Raw genomic sequence first — 26513 nt, 5'->3', positions numbered from 1 at the left:
AAAAATAAACAGAGAGGAAATACAGTGGGTAGGGCACTTAACTTATGTGGCCAACCTGGATTTTATTACAGGCATACCATATAGTCCCCCACCAGACCAGAAATGATTCAGGACCTCAGAGCCAGGAGTAATACCTGAGCACTACCAAGTCTGATCCCAAAATAAAACAAATCAAAACAAAACAAACAATAAAGCTAAATACATACACTTAGAAAAAAAAGAAAATCTAACTATATTGCTTCTTATGGAAATTCAAATCTAAGCTACAATGTGACATTATCACACATCATTAAAATATTGTATATTATATATAGTGTATATATTAAATATAAAGAAGTGTTGGCAAAGATGTAGAAATACAAAAATTGTCATATGTGGTGGAAATATAAGTTGCTTACAGTATTATAGATATCCATGACAATTTCTTAAAAATGAATAATTTGAAAAGATATCCACCCTTATAGCTGAACCTCATAGCAGCATATTTACAATAGCAAAACCATAAATTCAATCTAAATTGTTCACTGATAGGCGACTGCATAGAAAATCTGTGACAGCACTTAGACATTTGGTGCTGATATGTAATATATAATATGAGCATGTGTTCAATAAAATAACAAACATTTAAAATTGATCTAATGTGACTACCTACTTCAATACAATTTAAAAATGAATATATTTTACATTTGCATAAAATTAACATAATCACTACTGTATTTCACATAACTAAGTGCTAGAAGCAATGGAAATCTTCTAATTATTATTATTATGGCTTTTATTATTATTATTATTATTAATAATTTTAGGAGTCACACCTCAGGCCTCCTAACTGTGATCTGGCAGTGCTTGGGGTCATACATGGTGCCATGGATCAACCTGTTATAGTTAGGTGCAAGATCAGCCTCTTAATTATTGTACTATCTCTCTGGCCTGTGTTTTCATTATTGACTAGTAGTTTTATCATAAATTATAGTTTATTTTCAATTACCTGTTAAGCATTATATTACTACTATATGATATATTCTTAAATATTATATAAATGCTAAAATATGCAAAGATGTATACAAAATATCATACATAATAGACTTTTTTTTTGTTCCCCAATTCACAATACAGACCTGGTAAAGGGCCTGGGTTGAGGTGTATATGGGGTGCAAGTACCATACCTCCTCTTTCTATACAGTCAGTGTAAAGAACACAGCCTGTGGTAAGAATTGGGAGGCCTTATCTTTTCTTTTTTATTTTTTTGATTTACATATATGTATATATATATACACACACACACACACAAAATTTTCCTATACATGGTGTATATGGAATCTATTATGCTGAGTGAAATAAGTCAGAGGGAGAAAGATAAACACAGAATGGTTTCACTCATCTATGGGTTTTGAGAAAAATGAAAAACATTTGTATAATGATTCTCAGAAAAATAGAGGAGGACTGGAGGTCAAGCTCCCAACATGAAGCTCACCACAGGGATCGTTTAGTGCAGTCACAGAAATAATTACACTGAGAACTATCATAACAAAATGTGACTGAATGAGGGAAGTAGAAAGCCTGTCTAGAGTACAGGCCGGTGTGGGGTGGGGAGGAAGGACACTTGGGATATTGGTCATGGGAATGTTGCACTGGTGACGGATTTTTTGTGTGTATATAATAGACTATTTTTAATAAGATTTTTGGAAGCTCTCCAGAGGTCTATGATTGACACTACCAGGTGCAAGCAAAATATTTGTGCTTGATTTTCCAGGGCGGGATTCAGAACATAAAAACCGGCCGGCAGACTGCTGCAGAAGCTGGATTCCCTGCTTGGGACATCAGGCGGGGAAAAGACACGAATCTAAGCCTGCGCAGAGGGGCCCAACTGTGAGTGTGAACTGTAAATATCTGTCTACTGTCCTCTTGTGTGAAACTCTTAGGATTGGAGCAAAAGAGGCTCCATCAGAGCACGGCCGCTCCGCTTCGCTACGCGGCCGTGCGCTCCTTCTAAGAAAAGAACACCATTGCAACAATAAGAAAAAATCACAATAAGAACTGTGCTATATCAGAGAAGCAAGCATTTCTCTCTGGACTGTCTTCTCTGTTGCATGCTCGGGCCTAAGATTTGACCCAGTGTGAGGCTTCATCCACGGAGGACTCCCCTCCCTTAGAGGCAAGCCAGCCCATCCAGAAAGGGAGGAGCCAGAGGAGTGTGCTGCCTACATCATATAGACAATGAATACCACCACAACACGTAGAAAAACCCACAATACAAGTGTGACAATGGGGAAACAACGCAGGCCAGCATCAGACATAGAGAATGAAGATGACAATTCTGAGGACCAGATAATGACTGAACAACTAATCAACCTCTCAGATAAGGACTTTAGACTAGCAATATGGAAGGTGTTCAACAGACTCCAAGAAAACCATGGATCGAGTTGAACAGAACACTAATAAGAACCAAGAAAATATGAAGGCAGAAATGACAAAACTCCAAACTGAAATAACATGTCAACTAACAGGACTGAAAAGTCAGTAAACGAAGTGAATGACAAAATGGATAAGCTCTGGGACAGGGTATCAGAAGCTGAGAATAGACTTGGTGCTGTGGAAGATGAGTACATAACAATTCCATACAGCAGGAGAGATTGGACAAAAAACTTAAAGCAAATGAGCAGACAACGGAAAAATTAGTCAAAGAATGGGAACAGATGAAAATAGAAGTCTATGATAAGATCAACAGAAACAACTTAAGAATCATTGGCGTCCCAGAGACCCAGGAAGAAAATTCCCAGGAGAATCAATGGTCAAGAACATCATTAAAGAGAAACTTCCAGAGCTAAAGAATATAGGTGATCAAATCCTGCATGCTCGAAGAGTACCAACCAAAAGAGACCCCAGAAAAACCACCCCAAGACACATCCTAGTCACAATGACAAATCCCACAGATAGAGACAGAATTCTGAAAACAGCAAGATCAAAAGGGGAAATTACATTCAAGCAAGCATCCTTGAGATTTACAGCAGACCTGTCACCAGAAACACTCAATGCCAGAAAGCAGTGGTGGGATATGTGACAAGACTGAATGAAATGAATGCTTCACCCAGAATACTATACCCAGCAAAAACTCACTTTCCGGTTTGACGGAAGAATACATGGTTTCACTGACAAAAAGCAGCTCAGAAACTTTACAGACACAAAACCAGTCTTAAGAGAAAAAACTGAAAGACCTAATTTAAGACAAGACTAACCAAAAAACACCAAATTTCGATATAAAGATGGCATTAAATCCCAGGACAATTCTTTCTCTCAACGTCAATGGTCTAAATGCACCAGTCAAGAGACACAGAGTGGCTAAATGGATCCAAAAACTCAATCCAACCTTCTGCTGCCTACAAGAAACACACCTGAATAGTCAGAACAAACATAGACTCAAAATAAAAGGCTGGAGAAAAATCATCCAAGCAAACAACACCCCATAAAAAAGCTGGAGTGGCCATACTAATATCAGATAATGCAAACTTTATACTCAGGAAGGTTGTAAGGGACAAAGATGGACATTTTATATTAATCAAGGGGTATATAGAGCAGGAAGAATTCACTCTCCTAAACATATATGCACCAAATGAGGGGCCAGCAAAATATTTAATACAACTGTTGACAAATCTGAAAAATAATATCAATAACAACACAATAATTGTGGGGGACCTTAACACGGCTTTGTCAACACTGGATAGGTCAACCAGACTGAAACCCAACAAGAATATACTAGACCTGAGGAGAGAAATGGAAGAAAGAGGCCTAGAGGATATATATAGGACACTCCACCCCCAGAAACCTGGATACACATTCTTCTCCATTGTACATGGGACATTCTCCAGGATAGACTACATGCTGGCACATAAAACATATCTCCATAATATCAAGAGGATAGAAATTTTGCAGACTACCTTTGCTGACCACAAGGCTCTGAAATTATTTGTGAATTCCAAAGGGACTCAGAAGAAAAACATTAACACCTGGAAGTTAAACAGCCTCATACTCAATAACCAGTGGGTCCGAGATGAAATCAAGGAGGAAATCAAAAGGTTCCTGGAAACAAATGACAATAAAGACACAAACTATCAGAACTTATGGGACACAGCAAAGCAGTACTGAGAGGAAAATTTATAGCTTTGCAAGCACACATCAGGAAGGAAGAAGGAGCTTACCTGAGTAGCTTAATGACACAGCTAATAGAACTAGAAAGTGCTCAACAAAAGGACCCAAAAAATAGGAAGACAGAAGGAAATAACAAAGCTGAGAGCAGAAATCAATGAAGTGGAAACCCAAAAAACAATCCGAAAGATCAACGAAAGCAGAAGTTGGTTCTTTGAAAAATAAACAAGATTGATAGACCACTGGCAAACCTAACAAAGAAAGAGAGAGAGAGAAACTTGATAACTCGTATCAGGAATGAAAAATGAGAGATCACTACTGATATGACAGAGATTCAAAGGGTATCAGAAACTACTTTGAGAAACTCTACGCCACTAAAAATGAGAACCTGGAAGAAATGGATAAATTCTTGGACTCTTATAATCTTCCACGGTTGAAGGAAGAGGATGTAGCATATCTAAACACCCCCATCACCATTGATGAAATCAAAACAGTAATCAAAGGTCTGCCGAAAAACAAAAGCCCAGGTCCAGATGGATTCACTAATGAATTCTTTCAAACTTTCCAAGAGGAACTACTACCAATCCTGGCAAGACTCTTTCATGAAATTGAACAAACGGAAACACTTCCAAATAGCTTTTATGAAGCCAACATCACCTTGATACCTAAACCAGACAGAGATGCTACAAAAAAAGAAAATTACAGACCAATATCGCTGATGAATGCCGATGCAAAGATCTTCAACAAAATCCTGGCAATAGGATTCAATGCCTCATTAAGAAGATCATCCACTACGATCAAGTAGGTTTCATCCCAGGAATGCAAGGCTGGTTTAACATCCGTAAATCCATCAACATCATACACAACATCAATAACAAGAAAAATAAAAACCACATGATCATATCAATAGATGCAGAGAAAGCATTTGATAAGGTCCAACACCCATTCTTGATCAAAACTCTCAGCAAGATGAGAATGGAAGGAACCTTTCTCAATCTAGTTGAAGCCATCTACCACAAGCCAATGGCAAATATTATCCTCAACGGAGAAAAACTAAAAGCCTTCCCTCTAAATTCTGGTACAAGACAAGGCTGTCCTCTCTCACCACTTCTATTCAACATAGCACTGGAAGTACTTGCTATAGCGATTAGGCAAGAAAAAGATATCAAGGGAATTCAGATAGGAAAGGAAGAAGTCAAGCTCTCACTGTCTGCAGATGACATGATACTCTACTTAGAAAACCCTAAAGACTCCACCAAAAAGCTTCTAGAAACAATAGACTCATATAGCAAGGTGGCAGGCTACAAAATTAACACACAAAAATCAATGGCCTTTCTATACACCAATAGCAATAAGGAAGAAATGGACATTAAGAAAACAATCCCATTCACAATAGTGCCACACAAACTCAAATATCTTGGAATCAACTTGACTAAAAATGTGAAGGACCTATACAAAGAAAACTATAAAACTCTGCTCCAAGAAATAAGAGAGGACACGCGGAAATGGAAACGCATACCCTGCTCGTGGATTGGCAGGATTAACATAATCAAAATGGCAATACTCCCCAAGGCATTATACAGATTTAATGCTATCCCTCTAAAGATACCCATGACATTCTTCAAAGAAGTGGATCAGGCACTTTTGAAATTCATTTGGAACAATAAACACCCTCGAATAGCTAAAGCAATCATTGGGAAAAGAATATGGGAGGAATTACTTTCCCCAACTTTAAACTGTACTACAAAGCAATAGTTATCAAAACAGCATGGTATTGGAATAAGGACAGGCCCTCAGACCAGTGGAATAGACTTGAATACTCAGAAAATGTTCCCCAGACATACAACCACCTAATTTCGATAAAGGAGCAGGAAACCCTAAATGGAGCAGGGAAAGCCTCTTCAACAAGTGGTGTTGGCACAATTGGATAGCCGCTTGCAAAAAATTGAACGTAGACCCCCAGCTATCATCATGCACGAAGGTAAAATCCAAATGGATTAAAGACCTCGATATCAGCCCCAAAACCATAAGATATATAGAACAGCACATAGGCAAGACACTCCAGGACATTACAGGCATCTTCAAGGAGGAAACTGCACTCTCCAAGCAAGTGAAAGCAGAGATTAACAGATGGGAATATATTAAGCTGAGAAGCTTCTGCACCTCAAAGGAAATAGTGCCCAGGATACAAGAGCCACCCACTGAGTGGGAGAAACTATTCACCCATACCCATCAGATAAGGGGCTAATCTCCAAAATATACAAGGCACTGACAGAACTTTACAAGAAAAAAAACATCTAATCCCATCAAAAATGGGGAGAAGAAATGAACAGACACTTTGACAAGAAGAAATACAAATGGCCAAGAGACACATGAAAAAATGCTCCACATCACTAATCATCAGGGAGATGCAAATCAAAACAACGATGAGATACCACCTCACACCACAGAGAATGGCACACATCACAAAGAATGAGAACAAACAGTGTTGGCGGGGATGTGGAGAGAAAGGAACTCTTATCCACTGCTGGTGGGAATGCCGTCTAGTTCAACCTTTATGGAAAGCGATATGGAGATTCCTTCAAAAACTGGAAATCGAGCTCCCATATGATCCAGCTATACCATTCCTAGGAATATACCCTAGGAACACAAAATACAGTACAAAAACCCCTTCCTTACACCTATATTCATTGCAGCACTATTTACCATAGCAAGACTCTGGAAACAACCAAGATGCCCTTTCAACAGATGAATGGCTAAAGAAACTGTGGTACATATACACAATGGAAATTATGCAGCTGTCAGGAGAGATGAAGTCATGAAATTTTCCTATACATGGATGTATACGGAATCTATTATGCTGAGTGAAATAAGTCAGAGAGAGAGAGAAAAACGCAGAATGGTCTCACTCATCTATGGGTTTTAAGAGAAATGAAAGACATTCTTGCAATAATAATTTCCAGACACAAAAGTGAAAAGAGCTGGATGTTCCAGCTCACCATAGGAAGCTCACCACAAAGAGTGATGAGTTTAGTTAGAGAAATAACTACATTTTGAATTTTCCTTATAATGAGAATGTATGAGGGAAATGGAGAGCCTGTTTAGAGTACAGGCGGGGGTTGGGTGGGTAGGAGGGAGACTTGGACATTGGTGATGGGAATGTTGCACTGGTGATGGGTGGTGTTCTTTACATGACTGAAACCCAAAAACAATCATGTATGTAATCAAGGTGTTTAAATAAAAAAATAAAAATTAAAAAAAAATATTTGTGCTTACCAGTTGCTGGCCTTGGACACCCCAAGCGGCATATTGCAAGATGGAGTCCTCTACTTCTGGAGGGTTTAGCTCCCAAACTTCCCTTGAAATAAAGGTGAATAATTTTACTATAAAATATGGAAAAAGTAATCAATTATATAGTTAGTAAATTGCTCATAAAATCATAAAATCTAAACTTACCTAGTATGTATGTTGTAAATCAGATAAGAAGCAGTATAAGAGAAATGAAAAACCTGAAAGTAAAAAATATTAAAAAAAAGAGTCATTTATCTAGTATAGAATAAAAGCATCTATTATTGTGTATATATGTACTTCATACAATTTAGGCAATTCAGAAAGTAATTTTAGAAAAAAAGTATAAAATTCAAGTTCAATACATGTTACCTTCTTTAATAGTTATTATGATCCTGCCCTAATTCTTCCAATTAATTCCTATGGTATTTTAGTCTGATCTATGTTAAAACATTTTATTACACCAATCTATAATACAATTATAGTTATATTACATTCTTTTTAAAAATATTTGATATTCCTCAGTGACATAGATTAAAATATAAAACTACATTGATATTCAGGGAATTGATATTTTAATTTTATCATTTATAATACCCACTTAGTAATATCTTTTGGTTTTTGGGCCACACCCGGTGATGCTCAGGGGTTACTCTGGACTATTCACTCAGAAATCTCTCCTGGCTTGGGGGGACCATATGGGACACCAGGGGATCGAACAGTAATCAGTCCTAGGCTAGTGCTGGCAAGGCTCTAGCGCCACCGCACTGGCTCCACCCACTTAGTAATATCTTATCATCATTTTACCTATTCTATACTTCAATCACTCTAGACAAATTCCCTTAAGAATCTGATTTACTTTATATACCCCCTTAGAATTTCTACTTTCATCAAGTGGAAATTTTCTTTTTTTATACAGTCTTTCATAGGAAACATTTATACCCTGGCTTGAATTTTATCCTTTTTACATTACTTGATTCTCAGGAAACTTCCTTAGCTTCACCAGGAGTGTTTCCTGGGCACACTGCTTGAAGTAGACCCTGAGCATAGTCAGATGTGGCCCCACTAAAAGGTTCTTAACAGAGAAAAGATAATTCTATATTTTATTTATGCTAATTAGACATGACAAAATAGCTAAAACCAGAAAAATTAAGGAATATCGTAAAAGATGAACTAGTAACAGAGAATCTGAGTAGATGGCATTTCTGACATTTTCAAGCCATATGGTTATATTAATCATTCATTTATGTAGGATTTTGTATCATTATTTATATTTTACCTTGGAATGAACATTTCTAAGTCCTTTACTATTACATAACGCAAATTGTATTAAAAAAAATCAACATTTTCTACAGGTTAATTTGCTACCTTTTCTTTCAGCAATAAAGGTTTAAATAAATGTTATTTGTCAAACATTTGGTAAAGCATTACTCCCCTTGCACTGAAAAGTTGAACTTTCTGGAAAAAGATATAAAATTATATTTACACTGAAGGTTTCTGTTTTAGAATAGCTATAATCTAAGAGCACATTACTACAAAAGTGTTGAAGCAATGCTATATTCATTGTCTATTTTGACATAAAACATCATACTTTATAAAAACTTTATGACTATAAATTTCAATCCTTGAATTTATTTTGTAGATAAAGAAAAGGTGGTAAATGTGATCACATGTATAATCCTACACCTACATCACCTCCTCAGAAAGTTCTGTTGTCAAAACAAATACCAAATGAGCTCTCTGTCTTAAAAGCAGACAGATTTTTATAGTGATGTTGAGAGCAAAAATATGACTTATCATCCCGTTTGTAAGCCAATACCACATTGTGACTAATTTCAGATTCAAATATATTATGAGGAAAAGTATTCTGTGAGTTTGACTCTTAGTCAAAGTAGGCAGTAATAACCACTGAGACAAAACAGAAATAATCATTACCGTATTTTCCGGCGAATAAGACGACCGGGCATATAAGAAGACCCCCTAATTTTGCAATTAAAACATAGGTTTAGGTCTAGATTCGCTGTATCAGACAGAACGTTTCTGTGCTGCATGTGTTCCTGTGCTCATGTACCACAGTGAGCCAATCACAACAAGCAAAGGTTCAAAGGTTATACTGTAATAGACTTCCTCTCTGACTCTGGCCAATCTGAGCAGGCTTTTGACAGTGTAGATAAGGTCCAGAACATTGTCTAATTTGCATGCATAAAAAGCCTGCTTGGATTGGCTGAGTTAGAGAGGCAGCCGAGCAGCCTGGCAGTGATTGGTGCAGGATCGAGTTGGAAAATTCATTTTGTGGCAATATTTAGACAATTTTCGTTTAGCGACATATTGAAACATTTTTCGGGATATATTTGGCATACAAGAGGACCCTGATTTTTGGTTGACTTTTTTTGTTTCAAAAGTCGTTTTATACGCCGGAAAATACAGTAAATGTTCATTTTTCTGTAATCTAACATGTATAAAATCTGCTGATTTTTCTAAAAATATGTATACAGTGGACTCAGATAATGATGTCATTTGGAGATCACAATATTTAAATTTCTTTTTTTTCATTGGAATCCTTAGTCTAATTTGCATTCATTTCTATTTGAAGATGATTTGAGCAAGAAAACTAAAATACAGTTAACCTGGTCTTACCTACAAACCTTTAGTTGTTATCGAGGCAGATGCTCAGTTGGTAGATTATTGAATCCCAGTGTATTTCTCTTAGTATAGAACCTTTCCCTTCCTGTATTTTATGTTTTTGACCAAGAGTTTATGACCAGAGGATGTTAGCTAATTATTATTTTGTAACCTTTCTTAGTTAAAATAGCATTCAAGTCCACAACAGAATATAAAATCTTTCTGTTGGAGTGATAATGACTAAGATGTAGAGATTTCTTTTTTTTCCCTAGTGACTTTGGAACTTAAAAAAAATTAATGAGAAAATGATTTATCTTTCCTGAACATCTATTCTAAATTCACTATAATCTAATCTAAATTCACTCTAGAGTTCAATTTATCCCTCTCCCAAACTTTACTTTCTTAGATACCAATTTTTATGCCTTTTGTTTTTAAAAATTCTTTAATTCCTTTTATCTTAAACTCCTCTATACATTGAATAGCTAGTCTTTTCTTTATATATATATACATATATATGTACACATACATATGTGTATATATATATATATATATATATATATATATATAAACACCTTGATTACAAATATGGTTGTGCTGGGTTTCAGTCATGTAAAGGACACCCCCCTTCACCAGTGCAACATTCCCATCACCAATGACTCAAATCTCCCTCCTCCTTATGCACCCCCACCTGTTCTCTAGATAGGCTTTCTAATTCCCTCATTCATTCACTTTGTTATGATAATTCTCAATGTAGTTATTTCTCTAACTGCACTCACCAATCTTTGTGGTGAGCTTCATATCATGAGCTAGACCTCCCAGCCTTCATCTCTTTTGTCTCTGATAATTATTGCAAAAATGTCTTAAAAAAAAACAATAGATGAGTGCGAGTATTCTGCATCTCTCTCTCTCTCTCCCTCTGGTTTATTTCACTCAGCATAATAGATTCCATTTACATCCATGTATAGGAAAATTTCATGACTTCATCTCTCCTGACAGCTGCATAACATTGCATTGCATATCTGTACCACAGTTTCTTTAACCACTCATCTGTTGAAGGGCATCTTGGTTGTTTCCAGAGTCTGGCTATTGTAAATAGTGCTGCAATAAATATCAGTGTGAGGAAGCGATTTTTGTATTGTATTTTTGTGTTCCTAGGGTATATCATTAGGAGTGGTATAGCTGGATCATATGGGAGCTCAATTTCCAGTTTTATTTTTTTTAGGAATCTCCATATCACTTTCCATAAAGGTTGGACTAGATGCCATTCCCACCAGCAGTGAATAAAAGTTCCTTTCTCTCTGCATCCCCTCCAGCACTGCTTGTTCTCATTCTTTGTGATGTGTGCCTATCTCTATGGTGTTATATGGTACCTCATATTTGTTTTTATTTGCATTTCCATGATGATTAGTGATGTGGAGCATTTTTTATGTGTCTTTTGGCCATTTGTATTTCTTCTTTGAGGAAGTGTCTTTTCATTTCTTTTTCCCATTTCTTTATGGGAAGATGTTGTTGTTTTATTTCTTGTAAAGTTCTGTCAGTGCCTTGTGTATTTTGAATATTAGTCACACAAACTCAAAAATTTGGAGTCAACTTACTAAAGATGTGAAGGACCTATACAAATAAAACTATAAAACCCTGCTCCAAGAAATAAGAGAGGACATGTGGAAATGAAAACACATACCCTGCTCAGGGATTGGCAGGATTAACATAATTAAAATGGCAGTACTCTCCAAACCCCAAAGCATTTTACAGATTTAATATGATCCCTCTAAAGATACCCATGACATTCTTTAAAGAAGTGGATCAAACACTTCTGAAATTTATTTGGATCAATAAACACCCATGAATACCTAAAGCAATCCTTGGGGAAGAAAATATGAGATGCTTTACTTTCCCCAACTTTAAACTGTATTACAAAGCAATAGTTATCAAAACAGCATGGTATTGAAATAAAGACAGACCCTCAGATCAGTGGAATAAGCTGGAGTACTCAGAGAATGTTCCCCAGACATACAATCACCTAATTTTTGATAAAGGACAAGAAATCCTAAATGGAGCAAGAAAAGCCTCTTCAACAAGTGTTAGCACAACTGGTTAGTCACTTGCAAAATAGCGAACTCAGACCCCAAGTTAACACCATGTATGAATGTTAAATCCAAATGGATCAAAGAAATTGATATTTAGACCTGAAACCATAAGCTATATAGAAAAACATGTAGGTAAAACACTCCATGACATTGAGACTTAAGTCATCTTTAAGGAGGAAAGAAACAGCACTCTCCAAAAAGTGAAAGCAGAGATAAACAGATGGGAATATATTAAGCTGAGAAGCTTCTGCACCTCAAAGAAAATAGTGCCCAGGATACAAGAGCTACCCATTGAGTGGGAGAAACTATTTACCCCAATACCCACCAGATAAGGGGCTAATATCCAAAATAGCTAGTCTTTTCTATGTTGAGAGGATACTTTTGAACTCAGGAGGTTAGTTTCACTCTTTTTCCTGCAAATGGTTGATGTCAATGAGAGCCAAGCCAGTCACCTGATGAACTTCTTCGTGACATAGAAAGTATTTCACAGTCCAATTCATCTCTTTGAGCATCTTTACAAATAATGTTCTATGGCTTTTTTATATAGTTATGGCAAAAATGTAATGCAGTAGTGTAGTATTGAGATCAACTATATAAAAACTTGATTAAATGTTATTTGAGAAGACTATCCCTGAGATTTCATATCATTCAATCTTTTGATAGCAAAATATATTGAAGATAGAGAAGGCATGCATTATGAGACCCTGTAATTCAATTTAATCTCATCTTCTCTACATTTCTTTGTGAGTTCTAGGAAAACTGACACTATTCATTACTAAATGTGAATTTTTATTATTTACTATAATCATACTTTACAAAGTAAAGATAAATAGTGAATTAGAAATATTTTCTCAAGATCCATCATAAGACAGGTTGCCCCCTCTCAGCACAAGTACTGTTAATACCTGTCATATTAATTAGGCACAAAATATATAATTTAGTCACCTAGATTAGAAAGTGTGAATTCAAACTCTCACTGTTTGCAGATTACCTGACACTATATTTAGAAAATCCTAAAAAATCTACCAAAAATGAGTTAAGAACAATAGATCTATAGAGTAAAGTAGCAGGCTACAAAACTAATACACAAAAATTGTCTATGGCTTTACCATAGGAAATAATGACAGAGAAGAAAGATAATTGAAAATAATTTTATTCAGAATTGTGCCTCAGAAATAAGGTTCTTTGTAGTCACTTAACTGAAGGTGTAAACAACTTATACACTAAACCTACAAAACACTTTTTCAAAAAATAAAAAAGACAAAAAAGAACAAAACATGAAGAAATGGAAACATATTGTGTTCTTGGATTGGAATTGTTAATATCTTAAATAACAATATTTCCAAAAGCATTGTGGAGCTTTAATGCAATCGCTATCATAAAAACCATGATATTTTTAAATAAGTGATTAAATGCTCCTGAAATTCATATGGAATAATGAATATCCAGTAGCTAAAACAATCTTTGGAAAAAGAAAATTGGAGGCATCATTTCCCCAACTTTAATTTGTACTATAAAGCAGTAGTCATTAAAATTCCATGGTGTGGGAATAAAAACAGAACATCAGATCAATAAAATATAATATTTGTATCCATAGATATAATCATATGATTTTTTGTTTTTTATATAGTGTAGTATGCTGATTAACTTGACTATATTATACCATGCTTACATCTCTGTGATGAATCCTAATGGTCATTTTGAATAGCCTTCTTGATGAGTTGTGGAAAACTACCCCAAAAAAGAATTATGGGACATTATTCCTTATGAATTTTAGTCTTGGGTCAAAATAATGTTATATCCAATCAGATAAAAAGTCTTTTTGAGGGCCTGGAGAGATAACAGAGTGGTGTTTGCCTTGCAAACAGCTGATCCAGGACCAAAAGGTGGTTGGTTCGAATCCCTGTGTCCCATATGGTCCCCTGTGCCTGCCAGGAGCTATTTCTGAGCAGACAGCCAGGAGTAACCCCTGAGCACCGCTGGGTGTGGCCCAAAAACCAAAAAAAAAAAAAAAAAGTCTTTTTGAGTATTCTGGAAGGGACCTGTGGGTATACAACCAGTTACTCTTTGATAAAGGAACAAAAATACAAACAAGGAATGGTGTTGGGAAAACTAGTCAATAATGCAAAAAAGTGAACCGAAACATCTAATGCTTAGCACAAATGTCAAATAAGAGTGGATTAATCATTGTGATATCAAATCTGAAATCATAACGTGCATAGAGAAAAATGTAGGAAGAAGACTTCATGATAGGAAGCTAAAAGATAAAAAAAATAAAAATAAATAAATAAATAAAGAAGCTAAAAGATATCTATGAGGAAGAAACACACTGTCCTACAAATGGAAGCAAAGAATAAAAAATGTGATTATGTTAACTGAGAATCTTTAATACCTCAAAGAAATGATGTCTAGGACATAAAGACTACCAATGGAATGAAAGAAACTGTTCACCCAATACATATCTCATAAGGGTTTAATGTCTAAGATATACATGGCACTAGAAGAACTCAGAAAAAAAATTCTAAACTCATAAAAAATTAGAAGAAATGAACAGTCATTTCCTCAAAAAAAATACAGATGATCAAAAAGCACATGAAAAATTGCTCAAATTACTAATCATCCAGGAGAAATAAATTAAAATAACAATAAATTATCATCTTACACCAAAGAGACTGACAGACATCACAAAGTACAAGAATAATCAGTGCTGGCCTGAATGTGGAGTGAAAGGGACTCTCATTTACTGCTGGGGAGAATGCCAACTAGTTCAGCCTTTTGGGAAAATAGTATGGATATTCCTCTAAAAAAATAAAATAAAAACTAGATGTTAACCTTACATATGATCTAACAATACCACTTCTAGGAATATACACTAGGAGTCCAAAAACACAATGTAAAAACAGAACTATTTATGATAGTCAGAATATGAAACCAACCCATGTACCTGAGAGTAGATGAGTGGATAAAGAAAGAGTGGTACGGGGGCCGGGCGGTGGCGCTAGAGGTAAGGTGCCTTGCCTGCCAGGAGCGACTTCTGAGTGCAATAGCCAGGAGTAACCCCTGAGCGTCACCGGGTGTGGCCCAAAAACCAAAAAAAAAAAAAAAAGAAAAAAGAAAGAGTGGTACATCTACATAATAGAATACTATATAGATGTTAGGGAAAATGAAGTCTTGGAATTTGCTTATACATGGATGCACATGGAGAGTATTATTCCTAATGAATTGATTCAGAGAAAGAGTGATATACATTAAATAATCTCATTCATTTGTGAAGATTAGAAAAATCAAAGAAAGTATGTCAAAAATATCTAGAGACAATAGACATGAAGGCCGGGAGGGCCAGTCATGGTAGAAAGCTTGCAAATAAAGAACTGGGATTGCAAGGGTAGAGAAGGGCTCACCATGACCATGATAGTTGGAATTGATCACTCTGGAATATAAATGAGTGATAAAAGGAGATTAATTGATACATATGGTACCCCATAATTAACAATAGTGTGAACCACAGTGTCTAAAATGAATCACAGTATATAAAAGTGTCTAAAAAGGAAGAGAGAGTGAGTGAGGAAGAGAGAAAGAGAGGATATCACAGTTTGAAATATGCACTGGTGAATATTTAGTCATCCACTGTATGGCTGTAACTCAATCATGAAAAAATGTATAACAACAGTGCTCAAATTATGTAATTAAAAAAGATTTCTACTCATTTCTTCCTTCCACTTTTTCCACTTCCTTTGGAAGCCAAAATCTTTTCATCATGTGTAGGATTTAGGTTTTTTCCCCAAATTATTTTGTTAGATTACTTATATCTCAATTGAGTATAGCATCTATTGTGGTTCACTACCTTTATTTCACTTGATTCCAATTGAAATGATATATATCATATAACCACATGTATCATATATATGATATATATGTAAATCCTACACATCATATATATCTCTTAGCTCATTTAGTCCCCAACAGCAGAATTTAATGATTTTTACTTAATAGAGTTGCTTCCATTGTGCATATACACATATATATGCATGCATATATGTTGCATTTTTATTTAATTTATCTGAATAGTGCCTTAGGTTGGTTACATGTGGTTATATGGTAATATATGGTTTATATATGTTTAATACTACTAAATGGTTAACAATTTTAAATACTAATATGTGGTTAATGCTACTAAATACTACATGTTTAATACCACTAAAATACTAAAATACTGGCTGAAATACTATTTCAAGTCAATATTTCAATACTCTGAATATTTTAATATCCTTTGGATATTCAATATACAATATCCTTTGGATAATTGCCTAGAAATAGTTTTGATGAATTAATGAAATTCTACAATTGATTTTTTTAGGGATTTGGCAGAATTTTTTACATTTCTACATTTTCTTAGAATGATTTTCTCATTGTAATTTAAATGTAAAGAATGATTAATTTCACAGTGTTAATGACCTTTGACTCTGAAACCTTTTACTTATGTTCTTCCTTCAACTGGAATTATGTAATTCCTTCAACTCTGATTTCTTGCTGTTTAATCATTTTGGCTCCAAATATTGGTGCTTAAAAGAAAAGAACATTTCCGAAAACTGCTTGACAGTTAGGCTGACCTGAGAGATCTATTAAAATGCAGTTTCAATTCCTCACCACTAATGATTTTCAATAACTCGTAGGGTTATTTCTCAGAAAAATCTAAGATTGGGGCTGAAGTGATAGCAAAGTGTCTCTTTATACACTGCCAAACCTGGGGTTCAATCCCATGCATTCCATATGTTCCCCAAAGCCTGCCAGGACCCTTACCCTGAGTGCAGGTCAAGAGTAACCCTTGAGTGCAGCCAAGGTTGGCCCAATATTCCTCCTCAAAAATCAATAAAACCTGAAGTGTGAGCTTGCTGGAAGTTGAATGAATAGGCTTATTCAAATTAGTTGATAGTTCTCCAAATATATATAATATGACTTCTAGCAATGAGTTGGCTTAGCCGAGATTTTACTTTATTGCAGTATAACTCAACAGGATATTGGTGTTCAACTTTGCTGAGAAGTTGGAGGTTTTCAAGAGTACAAGAAAACAGGGGCCAAAGAGATAAGCACAGCAGTAGGGCGTTAGCCTTGCATGCAGCTGATCCGGGATGGACAGTGGCTCACATCCTGACATCCCATATGATCCTCCATGCCTGCCCAAAGCAATTTCTGAGTAACCCCTTGGGAAGCCACAGCATGTTGACCTTCAATTACATGACTGCTTCCTTATTAAATAAATTATTTTTTACTTTGGGAAGAAAAAGTAAAAGAAAAAAATTAAAGATTTTAAGAGAGATTTATTTAAAAGAGAAAAAAAGATCTGCCCTCACAAATAATAATCAATCTAGTAAAAAAATTGGTTTTCTGAAATTACACAGAAGTGGGCTTCAAAGTAAATAAAGACACATAACTGAGTTTTTTTTTCTTTTCTACTTTTCATTTACCTGACTTTTGTTGTAAGTCATATGAACTATCTTATTATTTGCAATTAGCTCCCTGTCGCTAGCATGAATCCAGTGAGGAGAAAGAATATCAAATAGAATAATCTATTTTTATGGTTTTTAGGAGATCTAGAAAATGATCAGTTGATATGATATGATAGAATGTTAATATAAATATCTGGACTCATTAGGAAGACAATTTTGCTTTGATGATAACCAAGTTAGCTTGTGTGTTGTTCATACAAATGAATAAGCTCAAAGGCATAAAAGTCCTATGAATATGAATTTCATGTCTTTAGGAAATATACAGGTATGAGAGAAAATCGTAGACTGACAATTAGTAATAACCCTTTGTGGTTGAAGGAAACAATTTTCTTTGGCTATTAATTTCACCATCAAAATTACTCTTTAAATTTCTATATTGAGTGCCACTGATATTTATAAAATATTCATAAAAACTGTAGTATTTAGTCATTTTATATAAGTAGCATAATCATATCAAATTTTACTACTGTTGCCTTATTCCAACTCAACATTATTCTAAAATATTTTCAACCAATATGATTCCAATTAACAAACATTTTATACTTTCTAACTCAATATTTGAAAGAAAATCACTTTTTTTAATATTATCAAACTAGAATCTGGCAAAGTTATTTAACTTGATTACCTTGCACAGTAAATATAAGCCACACAATCATCAGACACCTTAAAACTCAACTTTCAATGGCAGGGCTATTTATTGGCCCTGATTCTTCCTATTGAAACATAATTCATTATATCCAAGTTGCTTCATTCTCAATTGAAAAATGATTTTGAAATGTTATCATTTTTATGGGATACTACTCTGTATTGTGCCTAAATAATCTGCGATTGTTCATAATTGTCTTGATTACAAATGATTTTATATGCTTAATTCAGTGAGTTTTATCAGGAGGAATGGCATTAGTCTCACAATGAATTAATTTTTTAAATTATCTTAAAATAAATTTCTTTCTTGCATTTTGGGAATTACCAACAGTAATTGGTACTGGCTTCTTACTTATTGGTACTTACTCCTGAGTCTTTGCTCTGGGTTCATACAAGGTATTTCTCTGAGGAAAAATGTGAAACTGTGTCAAATAGCAGATCTCCTTATGCAAAGTGAACAATTCATTTATTGTAGTTACTCTCACTAGTCTTAGAAAAACTTACTATAATTAAAATTCAAACCCTAGAAAATATTTCTATACTAATATCCTAAACAGTAAGATAAATATGATGATACTAATTAAAAACAATTATTTTAAGATAAATAAAAAAGAATATGTCATAAGAGTTTTGAGTTTTGTTAAAATATTAGACTGATAATTTAAAATTATTTTATTTTATTCTTTTTTTTTTAGACAGCATAGTAACAAAGTTGTTCATGATTGAGTTTAAGTCTTACAATGTACACTACTCTTCACATGGAAATATTTCCTGCCACCTATCTCCCTACTTTTTCAATCATCCTACCTCTGCCTGCATCTGGGACAGAAATTATACTCTGTCTTTCTGTCTTCTCTCTCTCTCTCTATTTCTGTCTCCGTGTCTCTCTCTATCTTCTCCTTTTTCCTTTTAGACACTATTATTAAAGATATAATGTCCAGTATTTGTCCATAGTGTTGTTTCAAGTATGAATGTCATACCTTCTGTACCATAACTGCACGGCTACACAATTGTGGCAAGCTTCCTCCATGGATTTATACTTTGGGCTCTCATTGCTATTGTCTCTGAATATTATTACCATACTACTTTTTGTTTTATATCCTACAAATGTGTGAGATCATTCTATGTGTTTTCCCTTCCTACTGACTCACTTCACTGAGTATAATATTCTCTATATCCATACATGTATAAGATAATATCAATACTACATTTTTCTTTATAATTGTGTTGTATTCCATTGTGTAGATTTTCTATAGTTATCTGTTATTGAGCACATAGATTGGTTCCAGATTCTGGGTATCATAAGTAGTGCTGTGATGAACATAGGAATGCAGAGGGCTTTTCTGTATCAATTTTTTTGGCTCCTAAGAGTGGTATTACTGGATCATATGTAAGCTCAATTTCTTGATTTTAAGGTCCCTCTAAATATTTTTTAAAATTATTGTAAAAAGGGGCTGGAGTGGTAGCACAGTAGTAAGGCATTTGCCTTGCACCTGGCCAGCCCAGGAAGGAATCTGGTTTGATTCTCAGCATCCCATATGGTCCTCCAAGTCAAGAGAGATTTCTGAGTGCAGAGCCAGGTGTAACTCCTGAGTACCATAAGATGAGGCCCCCCAAAACAAAAAAAATATATTTTTAAAAATATCAGACACAAAAATCCCATACTAATTTATTTGAAGATTTAACATGGTTAATGATTTGATAATTAAATGATCATCCTATTCAAAGAAATTTATAGCTCCATTATAATTCTCTATTAAAATTCTGTCATAAAATACATATTTAAATCAATCAAATGCCCTTTAACAATGTAAATGAATTTAAAATATCAGATATACATTAAAATTCAAAATCTACCCAATATATTCATAAAATTAAAGAAAAATATTTGGTCAAAATAGAATAGTAATGATATATGCTTAAAACATAAATCTGTACACATTTGTTAACTAAGATTTCCTCAATAAATGAATAACCTAATGTAGGCATGATACTATATATAGTATGAATAGACTTTATTATATAAAACCTAGGTAGACAAAATTATAAAAACAAAAATTAATATTTTCTGTGATTTGTGATTAAAAGAGTTAGAATATTCATTTAGAACTAAGCTTAGCTTAAAATTAATATTTGTTCTGCTTGTGTGACCTAGTTTTGCTATAGCCATTAACTGCAGCCATAGCAATCCTTAATTATGTGGCAGATCCCACAAAAGCTAGTTCCAGGAACTTCAAGGGCATGTACCCGGGCAGTTAGATAAACTAGCAACACCCAGGGTCCTGCATGCAATAAACCTTATTTCGCTGCATGCCAAGGTCTTGTGCATTCTACTATTTCAGCCAACCAGTTTAAATCTGGTTGACATGATATGTTCTAAGAACCTATAGTTTTACCCTAGTTTGAAGTCCCAGCAGCCGTATAAAAAGGGCTTTCAAGCCCCACTAGCGGTTGCCACCTGGGAGAGGTGCCAGCATGCTGGTAGTAAACTCCCTTGCTCATTGAATTATTGCCTTCTCCACCGATCTTGTGTGTCTTTGTAGACCTTGAGTCCAAAGCTAACAAAAGAGTGACTGTGAAAATATTGGGCTAATATTTTGAGTGCATTGTACATTTTGAATATATGGATGTATCTTCAATTAAAATTAGATATTAAACTTTTCAGGTTTTACAAAAGTAAATTTTCTTGTACTTAATTTAACTTATGATATAAAAAACAAAGATCAGATATGTGTCCTCTTATATTCACTTGAATATATAAGATGAATAAAGGAATAGATGCTTATTTTAGGAAATCTTTCAATAAACTAAGATATTACCTTGTATTTTCTTTAAGTGCTGAAATAAGATTTTGTAAATAAATAGACATTTGATTTTCTTTATTTTAACCATATTTGAATGAATCCAAGACTCATAATTTTATACATTGTTATCTCTAAAATTGAGATAATTTAGACAAATGAAACTATATGGATTAATAACTGTAATAAATAAATATGCATCTTTAATCAATACTCTGCCATATTGGATTAAACACGTTATTCTATTTTGGTCAACAAGTTGTAAAAAAGTATGTCAAAAGATAACATTTTGAGACTGTTTTCAGGCTTTACTAAACTTTTTCTTAGAAGAGATTATTATCTAGCTATAGTTAAGAGAACAGTTATGATTATAATAAAAATTTAATTGTGTTGTTTGAGTTTTTGAAACAAAATTTCATGAAACTGTTAGCTAAAAATAAAAATTACTTTCAATGTACTTTTGGTTCATATAATTATATAAAGAAAGAAATACACAGTTTGTGTTCATCAAAAACCATCATATGTAACTAATAGTGCATTGTCAAAAATACCTAGGGCAAAGTATGAACTAAACTTTCATTTCATTTCATTTTGTATGAATTTAAATTGAAATACCACATTAGCAATTAGTGATCATTCATGGGCTATGAAAACTATCTACTGGGTTTGAAGATTGGGATTTTTTTTTGTAGGGAGGCACACTTTACTATGCTCTGGGTTATTCCTGGCTCTGCATTCAGAAATTATTACTTGTAATGCTTGAAGACCATCTGGGATGCTGGTGTTTGAACCCTGGTTGGCCACAAGTAAGGCAGATGCAATTTCTGATGTATTAACTATCTTTCTAGATTAGGTATTGAACATTTTAAAGGTGACATATAATAGAACCGAAATATCAATGCTGTATTCACCTCCATGATGTGTCATTTTCAGTATAGTTGAAATTTAAAAAAATCAAGAAGGTAACAAGAAAACAAGTCAGAGCAACAGTAAGAATATCAACAGATTCTTCTCTAATATCCTTTGTAATATTCCAGTTTTTTTCTTAAATCAAGCTTCCTGTTTCCTAGCAAAAATGCCTGCTTTAATTTCAATTTTATCTTTTTTTCAAAGCAGTAGAAATTTAAAAGTAAAAGTAGAAGAAAGAGCTAAGCAATAATGCCATGCTTTTTTTAAGTATATAATTAATAATATAAAGAATTACACTTAGAACATCAATTTAGGTCTGTCATTTTCGGTCTGTACCTTATAATTTGAGGGTAAAATGTTTTTTTACCAATGAAACAAATTGTAAAATGTAAAAATTTTGACAATATTTCCTATCATTTTGATAAATATATTTGAATAAAGTCCAGTGCACTTTGTGCACTTTATTATATACATATAAAGTTTTCAGTAAAAAGTAAATACAGATGAATTATAAAATATTTTACCATTTTTAACTTGTAAGAAGTACATAATAATTTGAATTCTATTTGAAGCATGATATTTCACATAATTAATTGTTTTCTTCAAAAATACAAGAGACACCACAAAAATGTGTGTACACTAATGCTCATAAATATATATGTACCCAAGTACAAAGATTAATGTGTGTGAGCATATAAAGTATATTTCATATGATTGTATATCCTATTCTCTGTATACAACATCCCTGCTAAAGGGAAGTGAACTGACCTAAATTTAATATATATGTTATTTGTACATTTGCACAAATCTGTGTTGAACTAGAGAAGAAAATCATTTTTGGGTGTGTGGATGGAATTTGAGCCACAACCAATGGTGCTCAGAAATTAGGCCCAGAGACAATAGAGTTAAGGACTGAAAGATCTAGAAGGACCGGCTCACAATTTGAAGTTCACCACAAAGAGTGGTGATCTCTATTAGGGAAATAACTACACTAAAAACTAACATGACAATGTTAAAGAATGAAAGAAATAGAAACAGGCATGGGTGGGGAAGTATGGGGGGGTATTGGTGGTGGGAATGCTTCATTGTGATGGAGGTTTTCTGTTCATAACTGAAGCTCAACTACAAACATGCTTGTAATCATGGTGATTAAATAAAGATTTATATTAGAAATTACTTCCAGCTTTGTTCTAAGGAATTACTCCTGGTAGAGTTAAGAAAGTATATGGAAGGGCTGGAGAGATACAGAATGGAGGTAGGGATTTGCCTTGATTTCAGAAGAATGGTGGTTCAAATCTCAGCATCCCATATGGTGCCCCTAGCCTGCCAGGAGTAATCCCTGAGTGCTGCTGGGTGTGACCCAAAAATAAAAAAAAATTATATGAAATGCTAGGGATCACACACTACATGCAAGGCATGTAGTGTATACACTTAAGCCCTGTTTTTTTAAACTACACAACATTATGATCACTTTCTAACTAGTGTATCCATGGATGCAATTGCAAGAACAATTTGTTATAATTTTATAGATGGAAAAGGAATACACCTTTTTAAATACAAAGATGAAATAAACATTACATCTTTTTAAGAATGTTTCATGTATAAATCTTGCTTTTTTTAGATGAATAATTTACTTTAACAATACATATTATACATATTTTACATAGGTAATAGAAATAAACTTTAGTACATTAACTATAAAAACTCTTTACTAAAAATGTATCAGAATGTTTTCTTTTAAATAAAAAGCCATGCAAGTGACTGACTCTGGATCAATAAAGCATGATGGTATAGTAATTACTGTCAGGACTGACCTCTGATCACAGACAAAGAAGTATTTCTTAAGCACTGTTAGGTGTGACCTCCAAATGCCCCCAAATACATATAAGAATAGTTTTAAGGATTTTAAAATCTAGCTGAGTGGATTAAACACAACACTTCTAGGAATCCTGACTGAAACTACACAGGAAAACAGGTTGTTGTAGGGATCAGGGGTCTAGTGAAGGTTCTGCTGCTGCCAAGAAGTTCAATGGGAAACTTTTAACTCAATAATCTCATCACAGGATATGCCACTGCTAAGAATGTGGCTGTTATTACTGACACCAGTAAAAATCAATCAGCGAATAACTTAGTTAAACTTAAAAATTTAGACATAGCTTCTCTGAACCCAGATTAATTTCAAATTGAAGTCAATAGACTGATGTCGTGTAACATACCTATATCTCAACTATAAGAGAATCCTATTTTAAAATACAAAATAATAGTCCTTTAAAAAAGGCAGCTCAAAAGTAATATGGATCTCATTCAATGGTGCTAACAATTATAGACATAAATATACAGGCAAAGGTAGTGTATATACTTAAGCCCTTGTTGTTGTTGTTTTTTAACTAATTTTTATTTTGCCCACAGTGGATTACACATTTTTCACAGTAAGATTTTAGGAACATATTGACATTGAATCAGGGCATTCCCACAACCAATGTTGTCCTCCCTCCAACCCTACATGCATCTCATATCCCTCTCCCATGCCCCCGGGCTGCTAATATAAGTGGTCCCCTCTGTGTCTAGCTTGTTGTGGATTGGGTATCAATTCAACAAAGAAAACAAATTTAGAAAAGCATATTCAGCCTAGACACAGGAAATTAAACAAACACAGGAACAAAAATATAATGGTACCTGGGCTAAGATTATTTTCGATTAAACAAGTATAATTCCAGTTGAAATGTTTTTCAATTAATTTAGATTATATAAACTATGAGATTGTAATTGGCATTATTAGGTTTTAAATACATAATTTTCACTAAAACAATACTTGTTTCCCAGAGACATTAAACTTTAAAATAAATGATTAATCTTTGTTTATTAATAATTAATAATAAATAATAATGTTATAGTGATGTTATTTAATAATTAATAATTAATTTTTGTTTCTGACATTTCATCAAATTTTTATTATATTACATTATAGTGACTGAAGAATTTATCATAGAAATCTGAAAGAAATGAGATAGTATCTTGAAACAAACAGCATAATAATAGCTATGCTATGGAATATATGGTCAAATATAGTGAACTAAAGTACCCAACATAGTTGATTTTTATGATAAAAAGAAATCTGTAACTAGGAAATACTGGGGTCAGTTCCAGGGGAGCAGGTATGAAGTAGGGATGCAGCAATAATCAAGAAAAAAAATAGATTTACAAAGGAAAATCATGGGGGAGGGGGATAACTGTCTAGAGGACTGAAGCCCTGATTCTCCATCGTATTGTATTTCATATTTATTTTCTTAAATCAACAGTCATAGGAAGAACAAGGACAGTCAATTACAGAAATTTTATTATCCTAACCTAACCAGGCAAACTTTTATATGTCAAAAGAAATACATGCAAAACACAAAAGAGCTACATAACTGATGGAGCAAAATTCTCCAAAGTGGGTTTTCTCAAGGAAATTGTCTATGGGAATAGTAGCACCAATAAGTGGTTGCAGGAACCTTGCAGATGAAGCATTCTGCATCCAGCACTGGCTTTCTGAAAAATAAAATTACTATAATCCTTGTATCTGACTCTTTTGAGTCTTATTTTTTTGTTTTGTCTTGTTTTTGGGGAGTCACACAAGGTGACGCTCGGGGGTTACTCCTAGCTATGTGCTCAGAAATCGCTCCTGGCTCAGGGGACCATATGGGACACCTTGCATCAAAATCAGGTTCGTCTTAGGTCAGCCTTTTGCAAGGCAAACGCCCTAATGCTGTGTTATCACTCCAGCGCCAGGCTTAATCTTTTTTTTAACTACGTTTCACACTATTCCCAAATGATAAGGAATATGAATCAAGAGATATATTACATGCATAGCACACATGAGTCTGTGTATTTGAACCCAGTACCACAGACCTCCAAGTACTATTGATGATTCTAAATATTAGCCCTGGGTACAGCACAAAATCATTAGGTCATTTTTTTCCAGAAATGATTTTGGAGCATTCCTAAGCAGCATTGGATGTGGTCAGTCCCTATGAATATATGAAATAGAGGAACTATAGAAATCACAGGGGCTCAAAGCTTTCCTTCCTTATAATTAAACTAAATAAATTAAATATATAATTATTAAATGCATTATTTCATTAAATAGACTTACAATAAAGTAGTTTATGTATACATCCTAACAATAAGTTTGCATTTAAATATAGATAAATATATATCTTTGGAAATATTGTATTTTCTCTCAAAAGCAATGCAATCTGAATTCTAATATTGCATAAATTCAGAAAGTTAAATTCCCAAAATGATGTCATAAATTCACATTGTCAAATTACTAGTTGTCTTCAGAGTCTTTCCCAAGATTCTTAGAAATTTATTAGGGGCATTTTATAGGAAAAATCCAGACATATACCCCCAAAATATAAATGTATGCAAATGTTTTTATATAAATATATAAATATAAAAGGTAAACATATACTCTCCTTTATATAACACCTTCTCTAGAGATATGAATTGCCCACATCTCAGGATAC

At 34.0% G+C, this 26513-nt stretch overlaps 1 protein-coding gene and 1 non-coding gene across 3 annotated transcripts in view; both read right to left on the bottom strand.

Annotated features, from left to right (window-relative positions):
* DPP10 (dipeptidyl peptidase like 10) overlaps positions 1-26513 on the bottom strand; it is a 671116-nt gene that overhangs the window by 141894 nt on the left and 502709 nt on the right. For both annotated transcript variants that reach the window (XM_049773821.1, XM_049773822.1), the window contains exons 6-7: positions 7600-7652; positions 7420-7501 (exon numbers count right to left, since the gene is read on the bottom strand). In XM_049773821.1, coding sequence (XP_049629778.1) covers positions 7420-7501; positions 7600-7652 — 135 coding nt within the window. The remainder of the gene's footprint in view (positions 1-7419; positions 7502-7599; positions 7653-26513) is intronic.
* On the bottom strand, positions 1092-1224 carry LOC126010136 (small nucleolar RNA SNORA51). Its single transcript, XR_007496270.1, has one exon. It is a non-coding gene; the product is annotated as a small nucleolar RNA SNORA51 (small nucleolar RNA).

This window comes from Suncus etruscus, chromosome 5 (genome assembly GCF_024139225.1).
Source record: "Suncus etruscus isolate mSunEtr1 chromosome 5, mSunEtr1.pri.cur, whole genome shotgun sequence".
Taxonomy (NCBI): domain Eukaryota; kingdom Metazoa; phylum Chordata; class Mammalia; order Eulipotyphla; family Soricidae; genus Suncus; species Suncus etruscus.
This window is presented reverse-complemented; position numbering and strand designations above follow the sequence as displayed.